Genomic DNA, 20,566 nt, shown 5'->3' with positions numbered 1-20,566 from the left:
GCCAAAAGACAAAAGTACTGAAGTAATTTATCCTCCAGCTAGGTGCTTGTGGAGAAGTTGTCACTCCCAGAAACCAGGTAAGTGGTGCTAGTGCACTGACCACAGTATATTAGACATTTCATTACCTTACATTTGTAACCAAAAGAGTAACAAGTAAAAGGTAAGAATGTCAAGAACAAGTTGATTGGAAAATATCAAATATAAGAAGTGAAGTTACAGTAATTTATGAATGTTGTTTTCACATAATCTATAGAAAGGCTTATCATGTCAAAGATATTCCAGCGGTGCAGCTTGGTGCTGAATTTATTTGATTTGATGGTAACTTAGATTTTACTTTTAGTAAAGGGCAGCAGTACAGCCTTAGAATGAGCTTAGATAGTTCTGAATTACTCTGAAATATCTCCATGACACATGACCGGTACCCCGGGTTGCGTGAAGGAAATTGGCCCACTGAGTTTGCAAACCTCATAATCTTTTGACAAACCACAATATACAGGTAACTTCTTATGTGATGAACTTTCAATTTGCAAAACAATGTTTAAATGGCTGAAAAGTTGGGAAATTCTGCAAATTGTTTATATTGTTGTCTGCCCTAACTAAACATTGTTACTTTCTCAAAGATGGATACCCAGCAGGGATTTAGATTGCATATTAGTTGTGTCATATTTTCCCAGTAACTTGGTATAGCCGATTAGTAGTCTCATTATATAATTAGGTAGTACATTATTTTTACGCCCACTTTAAACACAAAACTTTTTTTGGCTGACTTTTTAAATGAAATTTGTGGTAAATATGGAATTCAGTGGCTCAGTAATTCATATTAGACTTGTAAGTCTATAATTCGTAACAAATGTATTTAGTTCGACACAAAACCTTTTTATATTACAACAATAAATAAAACAACAACAGCAGCAGCATGCACAATAGAAAATGCAGATCTACAGCTGCCATCAATTTACTACCACATAGTTGAATTAGAATTGCCTGCAATCAGAATTTCTAAAATTCAAAGAAAAATCTCTTTTTTTCAAAAAAAATCAAAGAATCTGTGATTAAAGAGAAATATGTGCAAAAAGAACAGCCAGAGCTGGGTGCAGCACGTTTTCAGACAGTAGTTGTAGTAAGTTTTTACCTTTTATTTGAGGAATTTATGAATTTTGAAGTGCCTCAACCCTGTGGTCTCAAATTATCATGGCTGATAAAGATAGATGATAAGTAATTCAGCGAGTAAGTGGGAAAGCCAGATGGCTTATCATAATGTAACTGTTAGAGGAGAAGTCTGGTCATTTAATGCTTATCAGGTGATTACATAATCATGTACAATAAACAGCTGCAGGGGTAGGGGGTGCAGAGGTTCTGATTGGCTAGATTTGATACATAGATCTGTTTTTATGATAAGCCCATTTTGTGGTGAACAATGTTGCAATATTTTTACCATTCCAGTTTTTTTGTATTGAACTCTTGTACTTTAGAACTAGTTTTTATTTATTTATTTATTTATTTGTGTATCTATTTAGTTAATTTATTTATTGAAATACCCGTTAAGTTTGTGTGGAAATAAAAGTGTGCTTAATATGCTATTCAGTATGGATTTATTACAAACATATGTGTTATATGCAGATAGATAGTAAATGTTGATACTTAATTGTTTCTTTGTCTCGCAAATATAATGTTTGCCGTTATTTAAAATTTCAATGTTGCATCAGTGTTTGAAACGTAGTTAAAATCTGATGATGGGATTAAAGCGTGACCAAGATTCTATGCCTGCAGAAGGAGATACTTGTATTGAAATAGAAACACCAAATTTCCATGATGATTATACAGAACATTTGTATTGTGGTAATACAGTTTTTGTGTTCTTTGTTCAACTCCCAAACCCCTGAATGTAAAAGAACTAGCAGAATATTAAGCCTTAAATAACCAATTAAGTTCTAATTTTTGCCATTTAAGACAAGGTGGAGGTCATATTTAAATAGTCAGACCTATTTTTTGCATGGTTTTGCCCAGGAAAGAATTTGCACACTGGATAAAATTACTTTCATTTACATGCACAAGGTTTATTTTGTACCCAGCAGTTTTTGGGGTCAAGGTCAGATTTGAAGGTAACTTAAGATGTCTTAAACCATACTTACAGTAGGAGATGATACCACTTGGAATTCAGGTCGTTCTTGTCTACTACTGTTGTTTTCTATCCAATCTTGCCACAAAATATGTTGATGACAAAAAAGGTGACATGATGTTAGTTAATCTCTCTCTAGGAAGACTGTCAGCTTTTTGGTCCAATTTTCAAAATCCAATATTTTGTTTCTAAATTGGAGGTCTATTTAGATGTTATTTAGGAATACAAAACCTTTCTCGATCTTGTTTGCTTTACATATTTCTCCACACCCAGGGAGAATAAATATCTGAACGCAGCTGCTTTGAAAATTGCTTTGCAGCTCAGATAGCTTTAATTTATGTTTCCATATTTGTATTTGTGTCTATTTTCAGCACACCTTCCAGTTCATGAGAATCTCAGTAAGAAAAGAAAGCTAGCGTCGCCAAATCATTTCAAGAATAAACGTGTCCAGAGAATACATGGTAAGTTCATTTTAGTATTTCTTAATTATTTCTGGTGTTTATGTTTAATTTTGATTGCAAATTAAAATAGAAGGTAACAAAATACACAGACAATATTTTATGTATTTATAAAAAATGTGATAGTTGATATTTTAAACGGAAATTATTTTGCAGATAGAAATACTTTATTGTTTATAAGGCAGTATGTATATAACCGCCAAGTTGGATTTTGTCATTTTATTATAGGAGTTCAGTAGGTGTGTAATAATTTTGATTTATATACAGTATTCTTTGATTACAGAATTATTTTCAGGAAGATTGTCGCTTGGTACAAAACTACTATATTCATAAATTATGTCAAATCTTTTTGATGAGAATCGGGGTATTGTAAAATAAGGTCAGTAGGTCAACTATCAAAATCTCGAAACTTGATCAGAAGTGTTGGAATGCTTGAATATTCCTTTAAAATTTGAGACTCGTTTTTTTTTACATTTTGCAAACAAAAAACATCAAACTCGGTGAAATGTTTTTAGATACTTCTGATGTCTATGCTACTTCTTCATATCTTGAAAGAAATTTGTAGAAAGCCTAAAGGGGAAATCTGATTAAATTGTGTGAAATTTAAAGATTAAATATTTTGTATTTTCAGAATGTTGTAATCTATAATTTGATATTCTCTTCAATTAGAGCTGCTGTTTCTAAAAGGTGTACTTTTCTTTTCAAGTTTTGAAATAGATGAAAGCTTAAGATATACAGAACCCTCTGAAGTGAGAATAGATTTATTTTGAACACACAGTATTTTTTCTGAGACTTCTTTTTCAGAAGTTCTCAAGAAATCGTCTGAGTATTTGTGGTATTTTCAGTGATTATAAGGGAGAAACTTTATGAATCCATTGGTTGTCACAGAGGTTTTAGTGGGATGGGTGCCAGGTATTGTGAAAAACTTCAATGTAATTTTGCATGAAAGGGACAGCAGGGTTACATCAATCTAGAGACTTAAAATTCCATTGCTGGGTGTTAATTGTTATATCGATTTGGGTGACATTCCGAGAGTACATTTGTAGCGTTCATCCATCAGATAAGTAATGTGGAAAAGATTGTCAGATATTTGGGTGGAGAAAGTAAGAATGGTGAACAAAATCCTGGAACAAACTGAGTGTATTAAGTATATTATTGCACAGCAGGACTAGATGAGAATAGTAAATTAAGTCAGGTGGTTCAAATATTTGGAAAAAAAAAGGTTTCTTCTGTGAAGTGTTTATTACATGTATCTCTTCCTAGAAAAAGTTCACAGAGTTCCTTCAACTGATATGATCCTAGGAAATGTAAACAACTGATACAGTAAGACTAAGAGTACATTTTCCTACCTTTTCTATTGGAGAGCTACAGTTTGATATATTTCAACAGCTGTGATAGATGCTTGACAGAAATACACAAGTTGCAGCAACTCAGACTTCTGCTGAATAAGCTTCACAGACCAGATGAGAAAGTTGTTAAGGGAATGGTGGTTTATAGCAGTTTGTCATTGACTTGAATGATAATAGTGATCCTACCCAATTTGTCTTTGACAGGATAGAGTAGTTCACCCCAAGGTATCATTGATTTGCATACAGTGATTTACCACAGTTTGTCATTTACTTGCATACAGTGATTCACAATAATTTGTCATTGATTTGTATACAGTGATTTACCTGAATTCATCATTGATTTGCACAGTGATTCACCACAGTTTGTCATTGACTTGCATACTATGATTCACCATGAATTGTCGCTGACTTGCATACAGTGGTTAACCACAATTTCACCACAATTTGTCATTTACTTGAATAGATTGACTTACTACAAGTTATCATTGACTTGCATACAGTTGTTAACCACAATTTGTCATTGACTGAAATACAGTTGTTCTCCACTATAAATCATTGACTTGAATACAGTGATTCACCACAATTTGTCATTGACTTAATTGCATACAGTGATTCACCACAATTTGTCATTGACTTGAATATATATTAAATCGCCACAATTTGTCATTCACTTGAATTATAATAGTGATTTACCACAATTTGTCATTGACTTGCATACAGTGATTCACCACAATTCGCCATTAACTTGAATATATATTAAATCGCCACAATTTGTCATTGACTTTAATTATAATAGTGATTCGCCACAATTTGTCATTGATTTGCACAGTGATTCACCACAATTTGTCATTGACTTGCATACAGTGTCATTGATAATAATATTGACTTGCATTTAGTTATTCACCACAATTTGTCATAGATTTGCTTACAGTTATTCACCTCAATTTGTCATTGATTTGCTTACAGTGATTCACTGCAATTTGTCATTGACTTGCTTACAGTGATTCACCATAATTCATCATTAACTTGAATTAAAATATTGGTTTATTGCAGTTTACCAGTGACTTGAATACATTATTGGTTCACCACAATTCTTCATTAACTTGCATTCAAGTGCATTCAACAGAAAATAGTGAAATATACAAAATATAATCTATACATTGGAGAAATATGTGTAAACTTAACATAGGTTAATATACCAATTTATTATATACCTATGTAAATTCTGTAAAAAAAGTCCATATTGTACATTTTGTATTTTATGTTGCCGGACTACTTTCATTATAATAAAATATGCATGACCTGACACAGTTCTAAGAATAGCGCACATAAAAACTTCACTAAGTTCATTTCGTTCAGTAACAAAACAACAAACAAAAAGATGGAGGTATAGTGCCATTATAACAGTATCTGGGATTTTGTATTCGGCTCTCGTGGATTTTGCAAGGGCGGATCACTCTCTGTGCTTGTGCGCCTCATTAGATCTAATCTGGCAAAAATGCACTCTAGCCGAATAGAGCATCCCAGATCGAGCTACTATTATAATAACCCTTTTATATAACATCATCAACTTAATAAGCATAATATATACGAATGCATTATATCTGCTCATTTAATGATCATCAAAATTTCAATCTTCTTTTTCCTTCTTTTACTATTCAAAAAGTGGTTTAGTCTGATTCTAAGAAGATGCATGCCAACATTCTTGAGTGCATGTGAGTTTCCTAATTTTACACAGACTGTCTGTAAGTTTTTAAAAGAAAACATACCATGCCAAACAATACAGAAAATTTATCTGATTGGCATTGAAAATTTGTAAGATTCCGTCTTCATTATTTGTCTTAAAGGTGCAGTGATTCACCATGCAGTTCCGCAGCACAATCTATCACGCTGGTTTTAAAAAGTCATCCATAACCTTTTGCTAGACAAAATAACAAATGAAATATCCATTAGATTTCTTTTAAAGTAGCATGATATTGTGTGTTCTTAAAAGTCAGATTTTCTTTATGAGATTTAGAAGAGACATAGCCTTGGTTTAGCTCAGTATGTAGAGTAACAGCAGTTCCTATGAAGAGATTTACCATGTTGGTTCAAATCCCAGGCAAGGTGTACAGTATGTAGAAAGTCACTTATGTGCCACCTCTACTTTTGTTGAGAAGTTGGGCAGTTAGATGTGGGAAATTAAAAAGTTCTACAGGAATAAATTGTCCAGGAATTATAACTGCTTAGGTCAATGTGACCTGCATAGGTTGATTCAGCTGTCATATGTTACTGAATTAGATGAACTGTTGGAAAACAAACAAACAAAATCATTGTTGAAATATAAAAAAAAGAAAAATATGAGAATTGCATTTAGGTTCTGTACATTAATACTACTTTTTGATCAAGATTTATTTCTAGTGTAAAGGTCACCCCACTTTGTGCTCTTGAGAGCTTTTGTGGTCAGCAATCTGTTGTAGGTACTCCATCAGTATCATCAATCCACACTTTTCTTCAAATGGCATCTCCTGTGATATCAGTTTTATGAAACTAAATTGCCTGGATGTCACTTAGATGGTAAAAAAAAAAAATCATTTAAATTATTCAAAGAATGTTTTTCATGCAGTACTGGTTGCCATGGTAACAGGAAAATCGTATTCTCAGAAACCAATATCTGGGCTTCTAAGTAATTTGACAGAAATGTTTCTTGCACGACACTGACAAAAGCACGCCTACTCAAGGGCATGGTCCCTTTACCCTACAGGGCTTTTCCCCCTATAAATCTACCTCCGGTAAAAGGAGGTAATCCCAATGCAAAAAAGTTTGTTTTTTCCCCAAAGTTGAATTTAAAATTCCCAAATGATTATACCTTTTAAGGTATTTGCTGTTGCTAATTTGTATGTATATTTAGAGAAATTATAATGCTGTTGAACAATTACTGAAATGCAATTCATTAATATTTCACATAAAAACACATTTATGTAGATTCTGGTAATTTGCAAATTGTCCCAATTAGGACAGTTTCTGAGAGCATTTTCCCAATTCCACCTGTGTCGGTGGCATTCCCAAATTGATGAAAAAAAGGCCTGACCTGTGTGTATTATACTAGTGGGAACTTTGAAAATCTTCTTGTCAGAAACTGCTTGCCCAGTTTCATAATAGTTTCTTAGAAATGTTCCTTCCAAGATTATTCAAATTTTTACATTCATCAAAAAACATGGCCACCAGGGGGCGTGGTCATTTTTAGCTTTATTTTTTAGTATAAAGGGGGAACTTCAAACAAAAGAGAAACCTTGTTGACACTCTAGAAGCAACCAATTCTACTTAAAAGTCATAAAAACTTTGGTATTTTGTTTCTATAGGTCTGGTTTATCTAATGTCAAAAACAGTGTCACTAGGTCATATCAAAGGAAAACTTCCTTAACATTCTGTAGGCCACATTTTCTGTCTGATCTTTGTTGATATTTGTTAGAATATTTGTTCAAATGAAAGGACAGGTTTGAAACTGGATAATTCGCGGTCAATAACTAGGTCACTAGATCAAATCATAGGAAGACATTGTTAACACACAAGGGGCCACAGTTTCTGCTTGATCTTCAGTTTGTCCAGATTTTTTTGTCTGTGAAATCTACGTGAGTTCGAAAATGAATTTTTGACTTGAGGTCAAAAACTAGATCAACAGGTCAAGTGTTAACATTTTGGAGGTCTCATTTCTTTCTGAGCTTCATAAATTGTTTGTTAGAATATTTTCAGTTGAAGCCAAGGACAATCAGTCGAAATTGATGGTTTATTACCATGGTATTTCATTATTTACCATGGTAGTTCATGGTCATGGGACCATGGTTTACCATGGCTGTGGTAATTGGCACCACGGTCATAGAACATGGTATCAGACCATGGTAAAAAAAACATGGTTGTGGACCACAGTCAAGCATGGTCTACCAAGGTCTATGACCATGGTCGACCATTGTGATTATTGACTATCAAAATCTGTATAAATATGAATTTGAAAGGGTCATGAAAATACATGACAATTGCAGTCTAGATCTATTTTTGCAAGTCAGTCATTTATTTGTCATAAAAGTGCTAAGATGACAACAAATTATAGTCAGACTATGAAAGTTTACCTTTGTGAATCTGTCTATAAATGCAGGAAAACTATTCTATAACTAGGAAAACCTTTGGAGCCAAAATGCAGTCAGGCGTCTTTGGTGCATTGTAAAACTTGACAAGTGTGAAAATTACTAACATGACCATGGTAGTCCATGGTCAACCGTGGTTGAAAAAAGTCGACCATGGTAGACCGTGGTCAAACTACTGAGTCTTTTCTGATCATGGTCGACAATGGCCAATCTTATCTCACCATGGTTAACCATGGCTGACTGTGGTACTGACCATGTTTTCACCATGGTATTTGATGGTTGACCATGTTAATTCATGCTTTTTTTTCCCCCCAGGATTTTGGGCTAAAATCGGGGGTGCGCATTATACACAGATGCGCATTATACATGGGAATCTACGGTATCTTATGATTTTATGTCAAGCATTATAAATTGAAAAGATGACAGATTTAAATGCATTCATATCAGAGATTGATATGAATGGTTTATGAGAAAAAGTTTTGGGGTTGTTTTTTTTAATGTACAGATGTAAAAATTGCAAAACGTTATCAAAGCTTTTAATCTTCCGTGTTTCTTTAACATAATTTCCTCAAAAGAAGGGAAATATGAGTTAAAGTTAGCCATTTAGGTTTGTTACGGTTTTGTTTTGTTTTTTGTTTTATTAGTTAAGTTAAATGATGTGTTTTAGTAGCTAGATCTAGATCGAATGTAATCATGCAGGTCTTTATTAACTTTATTGTGAAAAGTACACTTCATTGCTGTGTGTTTTTGTGCCCCCCCCATGAGTGGTTGGGGCATATAGATTTGGTGTTGTCCGTCCGTCTGTGCGTCCGTCCGTCCATCCGTCTGTCCGAAGTTCGTGACGCGCCTAGCTTGAAAAGTATTTGATACAGATTGATGAAACCTTGCATGAGTCTTTATCATGATATGATCTTGCGCACCTCCTATTTTTCGTCTGGCACCACCCCCTATTTTCAGAGTTATGGCCCCTGAAATAGTCAAAAATGCACATTTTGACCTTGTGACATGCCTAGCTCAAAAAGTATTTTATATAGATTCATGAAACCTTGCATGAGTCTTAATCATGATATGAACTTGCGCACCTCCTATTTTTCATCTGGCTCCGCCCTCTATTTTCAGAGTTATGGCTCCTGAAATAGTCAAAAATACCCATTTTCACCTTGTGACACGCCTAGCTCAAAAAGTATTTGATATAGATTCATGAAACCTTGCATGAGTCTTAATCATGATATGAACTTGGGCACCTTCTATTTTTCATTTTGGTCTGCCCCCAATTTTCAGAGTTATGGCCCCTGAAGTAGTCAAAAATGCACATTTTCACCTCCTGACATGCCTAGCTTAAAAAGTATTTGATATAGATTCATGAAACCTTGCATGAGTCTTAATCATGATATGAACTTGTGCAACTCCTATTTTTCATTTGGGTCCGCCCCCTATTTTTAGAGTTATGACCCCTGAAATAGTCAAAAATGTACATTTTCACCTTGTGACACACCTAGCTCAAAAAATATCTAATATAAATGGTTGAAAACTCGCATAAGTCTTTATCATGATATAAACTTGCACACCTCTAATTTTTTGGCTGGCTCCACCCCTTTTTTGTTTTTAAAGTTATGGCCCCTGAAATAGTAAAAAAATGCACTTTTTCACCTAATTATATACCTAGTTCAAAAAGTATTTGATGTAAATTCAGGAAACCTTGCTGGAGTCTTTATCGTGATGTGACCTTGCACACTTGGCATTCTTCTTGAGAATCCTAGCTTTTATTACAGAGTTATGGCCCTTGAAATAGCCAAAATAGTGGATTTTTTGTTTGTGATGCTTATAGCTCAAAAAGTATAGCGCCTAGAATAGTGAATCCTTTTCATAAAATGTTTGTTGAGGCTATACCCCATTAAGACTGCAAACATTTGATTTTTTGCCACTTATTTGTGACAAATGTACCAGTGGGGGGCACACCCTGTGTCCTACAGACGCATTCTAGTTTTACCTATAACTCACTACTTGATCTCCTTAAATCATTATTTGGAAAATTATGGACTGGTTCCAGTTATAAATCATATATCATTCTAAGATATTTGAGGTTGGTAGAAAGATCTTTAAAAAATCGAAAAAAGTCAAATTAATATATCCTGAAATTTTTATACAATCCAGCTACAAATAAATTTAAGCCAAAATTTACGGTGGAAATGAATAAAACACATCTTTTTTCAGACGAAAGTCAGTTACCAATACTACCGTTGGTACGAAACGGTTTGGGGTCTAAATTAAAACGCCGTACACTTCCCACCAATCAGGTTCTGTTAATAATTCAGTCCGCAGCATCAACATGGCTGCCGCCTGTAAATTTAATATTGCTGGGAAAAATTCGAAATATAACAGTGACTTATATGCTGGAACTTAAATTTTCTGACCGTTTCCAGAGCAGGTGTGTACTATACATTACTGCGACCAATACACACCAAAATATGGTAATCAGTAATCAAGTAAAAACTCTGTAATGGAAAGGGTGGATCTAACTGTAGCTGAACTTCTTTCAACTGTTCCTGGGTGCATTGCCACTGTAGCCAACACTTGTTAGGAATCTTTACATCTGGCATTTCAGATGACACACACAGACTTTAAGATGTTTTTCTGCATCATTTAGCAATCATTGGCACATGGAAAAAGACTATATTATTAAAAGATATTTGCTGGTTTCATACAACTAAATGCAAGTAATTAAACAGTCATCGAACTTAGATAATATGATAATCAGTTCAGCTAGATCTGAAAGAAAACTTTAAAACATGTGGAATCAAAGTTCTGCAGACAATTAAACTTAAGCATGCAATTATTATATAGTTAATTAAACCTAAAACCCAGTGTTCAGTATTCATTAATGATGCAGTTGGCATCTCTGGAATTATATTATGTAGATTAAGTTTGCAAAAGTATTTGTTTTTTAATTGCCATTCTGAATACAGCTCATTAAAAACACAAGGAGATTTTTAGTATAACCAGATATTGATTAAGGTTGTCTGCAGGCATACCTACATTCATGCTTGCATTATGCACTTGGTGTTTATAATTATAGGAAACATGTGTGCCAGACAAAAATGGTGTCAGTTTGTCTATTTGCTCAGTGGTGGCAATGCTTCTTTATTCTGTGTAGGTAGATGCTTAGACACTAATATCCATCTAAGTGATTTTGAAAATTTTAGTAGGATATCGGACCAACCAAGAATATAATGGATCTGTTCTAATAAGGAGAACTGAAAATTGTTCAAAATTTCCCTGTCATCTGTCCTTGTATTTTAGGAATTGAATCTAACTACTAATATGATTGAAGATGTCTGAAGAGGAAGAATTCTGTAGATGATTTTATGGATATATTGGTGCCTTGTTGTCTAATGTATTTTATGGGATGCTTTGCAGTTTTGCATTTTGCACTCCGATAATAATCTTTGATGTCTGTACTAGGATTGGAGATTTCTATATTTGACAGATTATGGAAAACTTTTCCTCTGTTCTAATGTATTGTATTTGTGATGAAAACGAATTTTATTGATCTTTCACTAAACTTCATTTTACATAGTAGTTGCTACTTGCACTGAACAGAATCTGATGAACATCTTTAAACACTTCCTTGTTCAGTGACATCTTCACATAAATCTAAAATATACTCCTAAATCAGTAGATCTGCAAACCATATATTTATTGAAAATGTCAACTAGCAACCATAAATTCTCCAAAGAAAAAGAAAACATATTGAACTCAACAAAATACGTAAGCAGTCATTGCACATAAGATGATATGTGTGCCATTTCTCCTGAACTTTTTGCACATAAACTTTTTTTGAAAACCTGGAAAGATCATTAATCAATGAAGAGTATATTATTATTACCTGACATTTGGTTATTAGGAAAGATGAGAATATTATAAGTTATAACTGTGATCATCGGGATGTGCATACTCAGCTGTTTATAATCTGCTTCCACTGATATTATGTGTAATTATTATGTAATTTATAATTCAGTTACTGATCAATTTTTTTGTATATTTTTGAGAATATTTTTAATATGAAAGTCATTGCATTATAAAGGCATGAACATGGAAAGTAACATCATTTGTTCCTTTTTTTGTCAGAATTTCGCAGGAAGAATAACGAAACATGAAAAATTAGTCAGTAGCGAATAATGATAATTTAACTGTTACTTACCAGTATGTTGAAATAATGCAACCGTTTCTGTTGTAGAATATTTTAGCCGTCTTGTTGAAGTGAGCATTGTCTCCATGTTTTTGTAAAACTAAATGATGATTATTATGTGCCTCCAGATAGCAACAGTTATTAAAGGGAGGTAATACAAAAGTTAATAGTTGATACTAATGGGATTGTCTTGTAAAACAATGACCTGAATAGAGATTGTAATGATAATTGCTGATGAAGCAGTCTTTTCAAGATGCTTTATAATGCTTGAGTATAATTATAGTTTTTGTTGGCAAGAAAGACTCATAAAAGAACAGGTATTGAGCACTTTAGGTGAAACTTGAATCCCAGAGATGTTCTTAATTGCAATACCTGTCATCTAGCTCTTTGCTCATTACACCTCACCTTCATAATCATCATGAAACATAAAAAGTCCCTTGGTACTTAATCTTATATGCATGTATTTAAAATGGCTTGAATATATGGCCATCCAATTAAATATAAAATTAAAGTATATTTAAAATGAACATTTTTCGTGTCATAATTTTGACATTACACAAAAAAGCATTTTAAGGTATTTTAGAATGTTACAAAAAACAGATCTAATAAAGGGAGGTAATCTGATAAAAGTGAGTGAGTGAAAGAAATTGGTGTAATTTGTTTTATAGTAGAAACGAAGATTATGTTCAGATGTATAGGAATTATATTTCATGGGCATAGCTTTAGTGATATGCAAGATTTTCAACAAAAAATTCACTTTTGGATGTTTCATTTCTAGTCTTAGCACAGCTTATAACAGGAAAAAATTGTCTGTTTTGTATGTTATTCATTTTCAGTGCACCTGAGTACTGACTTGAGGTCTATTTATTGCAGAACTTGCTTACTGGATGTACAAACAATGACTTTATTGCAGATAAGACTTAATTGAATTTTTTTTGAAAGTTAGGTCTTTCCATTTGCTTGTTTTTGATCATCTTTGACACCTCTGCATGTAAATAAAGAAAACATCAGAGGAAAGATGGAGAAGTCCTGACCTTTTGAGCGATAAAAAGTAAGTCACAATTTGTATTGCTGAAGTACACAAAAACACACAAGTCTGCTATGATACCTGTTGAATACTAGAGATGCCAGTCATCATTGCAAAGATGCTTTAAGTGAAGGTCTTAGTTGAATATTATAACAGTCTAGAGGCAAACACCTTAACACATGTTTGAAGTAGTGATTGTAATAAGATTTGTCTTGACAGTGCAACCTTGCCATTGGTCAATTTTAACATCACCTCCAAAAGCAACTAATCAGAAGGGGAGATTGTATGTGGTCTATAAACTTTTTTCTTATGCAGACTTACTACCTCATTAATGGAAAGATTCGAGTTAAAAAATAAATATAGAATAAAAAAAAAGCTCACAGATTTTATAGATAGTCACTTTCATGATCTTTAACTTTTCAAGAATTAAATTTATTTTAAAATGCAGAAAGATGTTACATATCAGCAGGAAGATGATAAAGAAATAGAAAATAAAGATAATATAAATTAAAAAGAAATATGAAAATTTAATGTATTCGATGATATTGCACTTTATTTCTATTGTATCTTACATTATGGGTTTAATAAAATGTTATGAGTGTTATATATAGAATTTTTCCTATCATTTTGACAAGTTGTTGTCTATGTTATCACATAGTTTCTTCAGTATGGTCTGATTACTGGAATGTTGTAATGAAAAGAACAGGCGTTGCAATATTGTCAGTGTCTGACTTTCTGCAAGAAACTGCAGTCTTACCTTGCTTAAAATATATTGCTATACAGTACTTTGGCACCATCAGAATTGTGGATTATTCTAAATAGAGCAGAAACATTTTTTGATTGATTATTGTTCACAGTATATAGGTATTTACTGCAAAAGTTTTCTTTTTTATTTTTTTATGTCATGTATGCTAAACAGGTAAAAAAAAAATCCACTGCTGGTACAAAAAATGTTGTTTTTTTTTGTTGTTGTATTTTAGCTAGCCTCAGCACAAAGTGCTCAAAGGTGAGCTTTTATGATCGCCCTGTGTCTGTCGTCCGTTAGTTGTCCATCGTCAACAATTTGACTGTTAACACTCTAGAAGTCACAATTTTGGCCCAAACTTAATGAAACTTGGTCAGGATGTTACCTCAATAAAATCTTGGATGAGTTCAATATTGGGTCATTTGGGGTTAAAAACTAGGTCACTAGGTCAAATCAAAGGAAAAGCTTGTTAACACTCTAGAGGTCACAGTTTGGGCCCGATCTTAATGAAACTTGGTTAGAATGTTACCCTCAATAAAATCTTGGACGAGTTTGATATTGGGTCAACCGGAAACAAAACCTAGGTCACCAGGTCAAATCAAAGGAAAAGCTTGTTAACACAGTAGTGGCCACATTTATGACTGAATCTTCATGAAACTTGGTCAGAATGTTTATCTTGATGATTTTATAGGTCAAGTTCAAATCTGGGTCAGGTGGGGTCAAAAACTTGGTCACTAGGTCAAATAAAATGAAAAGCTTGTTAACACTCTAGAGGCCACATTTAAGACTGTATCTTCATGAAACTTGTTCAGAATGTTAATCTTAATGATCTCAAGGTCCAGTTTGAATCTGGGTCATGTAGGATCAAAAACTAGGTAACCAGGTCAAATCAAAGGAAGAGCTAGTTTACACTATAGAGGCCACATTTATGACCATATCTTAATGAAACTTGGTCTGTATTTTAATCTTGATTATCTATAGGTCAAATTCAAATCTGGGTCAGGTGGGGTCAAAAACAAGGTCACTGGGTCATATCAAAGGAAAAGCTTGTTAAGACTCTAGATGCCACATTTAAGACTGTATCTTCATGAAACTTAGTCAGAATGTTAATCTTGATGATCTTTAGGTCAAGTTCGAATCTGGGTCATGTAGGGTCAAAAACTAGGTCACTGGGACAAATCAAAGAAAAAGCTATTTAACACTAGAGGCCACATTTATGACCATATCTTAATGAAACTTGGTCAGAATGTTAATCTTGATGATCTTTAGGTCAGTAGGTCAGGTGAGTGATACAGGGCCTTCATGGCCCTCATGTTTTACTTTGGTAATTAATTACAGGTAGATCTACCTGTTTGTTTATGCTGTACAAATTATGTTGTTTTTAAATGCCTTGTCCATGCTTTAGACATTAATAGGCATTGAAATGACTGATTTTGCGAATGACAACACTGGCATGAAATTTTATTCTTAGACCTATTTTTGGAAAAAAATGAGAGTAATAGAAAAGAATAAGAAAAGAAAAAAGGGTAGTATGTCATTTGTAATGAAAAATGCAGATATTTTGGCTTGGTTGAAAAACTGTTGTGTCTGCTTTTCTGTTTGTATGCAATTACAACAGTTTCATGCGAGAGGTTCTCAATTATGTATCTACAGACTAGGTCTTTGATGTGCTTTCTCCAGAACACGCTGATATTTTTTAACTCTCAACTGCAAACTGCTATTATGTTCATTCATTTCAGAATGCATATCCCCTTTCCACTGTGTTAATGGCCCACCTGAGTTTGAATCTTGAGTTGTCTTGTCTCTAAAAGTAAAACTAAAATTTGAGTTTTATACTCCCGTTGCTGGAAGGTCCTGCAGTGTACATATCCAAAGCTGTCTAATGTTTCTGAAATTTTAACCACCAATTATAGCTCTTGCTTAGTTGCAGTATCAGTGTCAAGGGTATTTGCAAACATATTACCAGACTTGTCCATTTTATTTCGACTGCACTTGTATTTTGGTTTTCCCAAAAGTTGCTTTCTTTACCAGTTCCTTGCAAGCAGTTGCTTTCTCTTGTATTCACATTGATATTTTATTTTCCAAATTGGAAATAATTACTTGTATGGCTGACATTTGCCTGAGAAATAAGTTTCTGAGAAATTGTGGGAATTATGTCATAGTCGTCATTCATTGGATAAAATCTGTGTATAAATCAGTTAGTAGGACAACATTTGTATTGTTCTTCCAAAGAAAACCAGATATAGATTAGAGATCAGAGAGCAGATGAATGAGGTTAATAGTGTCACCAAGGTACCTGAGAGAATTTATGAAAATAGTTTTGATTTCTTAGTTTAGTAGTTTAATTGTTGTGGATTATTAATTAATAGAAATGCTGATTTTGTAAAAACTTTTTTTTTGTGTTACTTAAAGGATTGAAAAAATTTTTAGCTCGACTATTTGAAAAAAATTCATTAAAGTAGAGCATTTTGTTGTCACCCTTTCACTGGCTTTGACATCACGAAACTTTTTACATGTGAGACTGTTCCTAAAAAACTTCACACATTTGTTTGGCATCACAAGGTGACCTCACAAGGCAAGTTATTTAACTCTAGCTTTTATTTTATTGTTAAATCATGCCCCTTTTTGAAAGTTTTACATGTAAAGCATATTTCTCAGCAGGAATTTAGTACTCTTTATTACCATTATCTCTGACAGGCACAGTTGTTGTTGGAAATTCATCTTTTTAGTCCCCGTCCGTTCATCCGTCTGTCCGTCCACAAATTTGGATCCTGCAATAACTCAAAAAGTATTCAAGCTAGGTTAAAACTTGGTATGAGAATATTGTAAAACACCTTTTATTTGTGAGAATTTAATTTTCCCTAATATTCGCGAGGTTAAGTACTCGCGAATTCAAAGTGACCGCGAAAAATAGCTTTACCTGTTCGTGTTTATCCGAAATTCGCTGATGTCCGAAATAGTGTCTGAACAATAAATGTTCGCACTTACGAAATTCAGTTATTGTGATTTTACGTGATTCCACCATGGTTCAACAAGTACGGTTAAATGACTATATTATATACATGTATACAGCAAAGTATAATCTTTATTATTTAATAGTAAACATTTATCAAATTCATGACATATCGATCAGCACAAGGGAAGAAACTAACGGTGTTACTGTACATGACCGCTCAAACAAAGTTATCTTTCATTACAATACTATAGTACATGTACTAAGTACTAGTAATTCTAAATTAAGCTGTGACGTGAATTCCAACCTGAATCCAGCCACGCTGTACCATATGTGTCATTCTCGATTTTCTGCATGGTTTTAACAAGCCATTTAGCATGCAGTGGTTTCACAGTGGACAAGCGCAAATCAACATTTACAGAGTCAGTGTTACTATCCTTTAATTGGACGGCGATTTCGTTAGCATAAAACTCCTCAAAACACGCTTTCATGTACAACTTGAAATTGGCATACATACACGCAATTATTTTTCACGCCTAACGAAACAGTTTCCCTTTTCAAAAGACGAAGATAATTATTATACAAAATGTACCATTGTTTACCAATTTTACAATGGTTTACACTTTTATCAAAACTGAAAGAAACTGTGAAAAGTTTGCAATGATTGGGTGCATAATAAATGTTCAAAGGTCAAGCGTTCATTGTAAATATGGAGTCCCAGTCGAGCCATGATATTTTTTAGTTTAAACTTATTTATTTTACCTGTTTTGAACATTTTTCTTCCATCATCCATGAGCTCACCGGCACGTAATTATATTGCGATTATAGCCGGTTTCAAACCCAGTCTGATACTTCTAACATTTGTAAATGTTACGGATGTTAAAGCTACGTAATAACAAAAGAAAGGAATAATTTATTGACAACTATACAACAGTGAGCACATATCAGATATTAAAGGCATTAATCTGTTATCAATAAAGAGCGTAACACGCACTAGCGGACCGGAGAATAAACTTTTAACAGTGACGTCATACAGGTACCATAATTGCAGAAAGTAACCGAATGCAGTCGTACTTCCGGTTTTCTTCCGGATTCTCATTCGTGAATTTAAAATTACGATTTTAACATCGCGAATTTAAGATTTCGCGAAATAATAAAATGCCAAAAATCGGGACAAATTCGCGAAATAAAGATCCTTACAGTAGAAGGAAATATGCACATACATGGCTTATGCTTGTAGGTCAAATGTCAATGTCACTATTGAAGGTTAAGTGAAAATTGTTTCTACTCCATAACTTTTATATGCATTGATGGATTATCTTAGTGCTACAACCGTTCCCCATGATGAAAACATTTGTCAACGCATGATCTATGCTTGTCGGTTAAAGGTCAAGGTCGCTATTCAAGGTCAAGTAAAAATTTGTTTTTGCTCCATTTCTTTTAATTTCATTGAAAGATTTTTTAGTACTACACAGAAATGTTCCCCATGATTAGACTAAGTGTAGCACAGATGACCTGTGGTCAAGGTCACTATTGAAGGTCAAGTAAAAAAAAAATTCACCGGTAGGGTACTTCTGTATTGCCGCTGCAATATTCGGTCACTTGTTTAAATTAATACACATTCAATAACTTACTATGTATCACTGTACAGGTGAAATATTGCCAGAATTCCAGATTTACAATTCAGTTGTCTTGTAGGTGTTGTATGGAATTTTGATGGATTGATTGCAGAAAGTCATAGTTCTATTTAAGATGTACTCAGTGTTTATATAGATTGTTCTCTTGTGGAATTCTGGCTATGATAACCTTTTGTTAATCTGTAAACATGTTATTCATGATTGTCTCATCATTCCTCAGTCTAGATGTGAAGAAAAAGCTAATCTTAACATACAATCCAGCTGTTTTTCTACATTATTTTCTTTGGTAATCTCTGTAGAAAAAAAATTTAGATGGCTCACTGGTTACATATAACTGGGTTACTTATTTTTGGCTCCTGAAGATGAGTTGGAGGTGTTCTTTTTTCTCTCTCACTTTAATGTTAATTACTGGAGTTTTAGATAAATTTGCAGCTATGATTTTTGTCAGGGATCAAGTTTATGGAATAAAATGAAAGTTTGATTTTACCTTTTTCTTGTCATACAGTGAAAACATTAGTTGGTGACTAATGTATGCAGCTACTTCTCATGAACCGCTTGGTATGTTGTTCCGTTACATGTACACAGGGATTTCTAGAGCTAGATATAGAAAAGTCTACTTCACCAAACTTGGCTTGTAGCATTACCAAACAGATCTGCTCCATTGCACATGAGGTCAGCTTGAGAATGTGAGCAATTTAGGGCCAACTTTTCTTTCTTGTTTTCCTCTGTTCATCTTTAATGTTCCGTCACAGAAAAAAAAGTTAATGCTTTCTAAAGTTCATTGACGGTGACTACATTTCTAGCAATTTTGTGTTTATCCTTCTTGCATTAACTTAAGTGTCATAAATTGTATATACGTAGTCATCTAGGAGGTTTTTACTTACTTTAATGCATTTCTTTGACATTTAAAGCTAGACGGTTATGTAAGTAGAGTTTCCATAATGTGTTTAGACTACTTACCAATATGGGTATAGGGTGACAGTGCTGGCAAGACAAACAACTGGGAATTACTTCTTTCGTCATGAAATATAGTACTCTTTGGAGCTGTTTACTATTAAGGGATCCAGTTGGATCTATTGTATTTAGCATGAATAGGATTTGGGTGCTTGTATTTCCTCAGGCTAAGTTTTTGATGGATGCTTTCATATAGCTAATACATTACTTGGCTTACATAATGTTCCTTCGGGATGTTTTTGACTTGATGAAATTTGTCTGTAAATTGGTTGCTTTCAACTGGTGCAGATGTACTAAACATATTTTTTGTGTAAGGTGTAAGTGGCCACCAGAATTGCTACACTTTTATATAGCAGAATGCATTCCCTGTCACAGCCCATTACTGGTTTAGTACCTGGTAAATCATATAAATGTGTTACTGGAGAGAGTCATTGTCCTGTGTGCTCGCTGTTGATAAACCTTGCCTGGCTTTGATCTCAACAGAAAAAGCCCAATCAGCTGTTTATAACATTGTGTTACACCTGAAATTCTGTTGAATACTGAGAGTCCTAGGGTGCCATGCCAAAAATAAAATTTGCTCTGGATGATACTGGTTAACAGTTTCTGTGTACTTGAAATATATTTATTACAATAAATGTAACATTATTGTATACTGTACTATAATTAGTATTAAATTCACAGTATGGAATCCTTAACTCAAGGCAATAACCAGAATGATGTGCAATATGAGGTTATCGGCATGCCAGTTGATGTTTCAATAACCAGAAGTTACATTTAGAAATATAATAAGCAGTTAATTTAACGGCCATGCCTTCATTGATAACCAGAAAAATCTTTTGGAATACACCCTTGCACCAACATAGGCGTAACAAGTGTATACTGGTAATATATATATTTGGCAACTTCCAGAAGGGAAAAGTGTACAAATTGCAGTACAGACTCCATTTCTGCACCCTGTACACTTTTCCCATAGTTTTAAATAATCCGGTTCAGGGTCACCTTTTTGTTGTTGAC

At 33.7% G+C, this 20,566-nt stretch overlaps 1 protein-coding gene across 2 annotated transcripts in view; it reads left to right on the top strand.

The window, feature by feature from the left end:
• The window catches only part of LOC123562016 (myocardin-related transcription factor B-like), a 110,003-nt gene that overhangs the window by 52,805 nt on the left and 36,632 nt on the right, over positions 1 to 20,566 (top strand). For both annotated transcript variants that reach the window (XM_053531990.1, XM_053531982.1), the window contains one exon: positions 2,491 to 2,580. Coding sequence is in view for 1 of the 2 variants with exons in the window: in XM_053531982.1 (XP_053387957.1) it covers positions 2,491 to 2,580 (90 nt within the window). In the remaining variant the exon portion in view is untranslated. The remainder of the gene's footprint in view (positions 1 to 2,490; positions 2,581 to 20,566) is intronic.

This window comes from Mercenaria mercenaria, chromosome 2 (genome assembly GCF_021730395.1).
Source record: "Mercenaria mercenaria strain notata chromosome 2, MADL_Memer_1, whole genome shotgun sequence".
Lineage (NCBI taxonomy): Eukaryota > Metazoa > Mollusca > Bivalvia > Venerida > Veneridae > Mercenaria > Mercenaria mercenaria.
Note: the sequence above shows the minus strand (reverse complement) of the source record. Positions and strands in the feature narration are given on the sequence as shown.